This window comes from Ailuropoda melanoleuca, unplaced genomic scaffold (assembly GCF_002007445.2).
Source record: "Ailuropoda melanoleuca isolate Jingjing unplaced genomic scaffold, ASM200744v2 unplaced-scaffold61963, whole genome shotgun sequence".
NCBI lineage: Eukaryota > Metazoa > Chordata > Mammalia > Carnivora > Ursidae > Ailuropoda > Ailuropoda melanoleuca.
This window is the reverse complement of record NW_023236018.1, coordinates 1-1038: the sequence shown is the minus strand read 5'-3', so window position 1 is coordinate 1038 and position 1038 is coordinate 1. Positions and strand designations below refer to the sequence as shown.

The following is a 1038-nucleotide window of genomic DNA, read 5'->3' as shown; positions in this document are numbered from 1 at the left end:
TGCTCGTCTCTGAATTGTGTGGCTTCCAGACGTCCTGCACCTATCGAAACAAGATGGAAGACAGCATGGACATGGAGAACATGGCACCTCTGCGGCCACAAAACTTCCTTTTTGGTTGTGAACTCAAAGCAGACAAGAGAGAATTTCGGTTCAGAGGCGATGATGACGACAATGAACACCAATTGTCTCTAAGAACAGTCAGTTTAGGTAGTGGGGCCAAAGACGAACTGAACATAGTTGAAGCTGAGGGTATGAGCTACGATGGAAAACCAATCAAGATCATATTGGCATCTTTGAAGCCGTCTGTACAGCCAACGGTATCATTGGGTGGTTTTGAGATTACCCCACCAGTAACTTTGAGATTAAAATCTGGTTCTGGACCTATATACATCAGTGGACAACATCTAGTAGCTTTGGATGAAGATCTTGAGTCTGAAGAGGAAGATGAAGATGATGATAGTAACACAAAGGTTGCTGGGAAGAGAGCAGCTTCTGGACTACCGGCTAAACTTCCACAGAAAAAAGCAAAGCTGGCAGTGGAGGATGATGATGATGACGAAGAGGAAGATGATGAGGATGAGGAAAATGATGATGAAGACGAGGATGATGAAGAAGAGAGCCCAGTAAAAAAACCCGTCCAAAATTTGAAAACTAAAGCACAAGATTCAAGCCAGAATGGAAAAGTTTCAAAACCATCCACTCCAGTTACTAAACAAAAGACGCCAGAGAAAAAACCTCAGGCGCCACAGACACCAAAAACTCCCAAGGGACCGCTGACAGTTGAAGAAATAAAGGCAAAAATGTTGGCAAGTGCAGAAAAGGGTGTTGCGCTTCCAAAAGTAGAGTCAAAGTTTCAGAACTATGTCAAGAATTGCTTCAGGTCGGACGACACAAAAATTTTCCAAGAGCTGTGGAAATGGAGGCAGACATTGAAGGATGGCAAATAAACCAGTTTTAGAAACTACAGTTTGTTCGTTATTTGTCAGTCTTTTATAAATGCTGAAGGACTCTTGCCATCTGATGTACGTCCAGTGTCCT

General features: G+C 43.1%; 1 protein-coding gene across 1 annotated transcript; it reads left to right on the top strand.

Annotated features, from left to right (window-relative positions):
* Positions 1 to 53: 53 nt before the first annotated feature.
* Positions 54 to 947, top strand: LOC117800005 (nucleophosmin-like). The gene has a single exon (XM_034652529.1). It carries the CDS (start codon positions 54 to 56, stop codon positions 945 to 947), a length of 894 nt encoding a protein of 297 aa, XP_034508420.1.
* Positions 948 to 1038: the final 91 nt, after the last annotated feature.

Bases quoted from the DNA above. Each gene is read 5' to 3' on its own strand.
- LOC117800005 (XM_034652529.1), top strand. From the start codon at position 54: ATGGAAGACAGCATGGACATGGAGAACATGGCACCTCTGCGGCCACAA.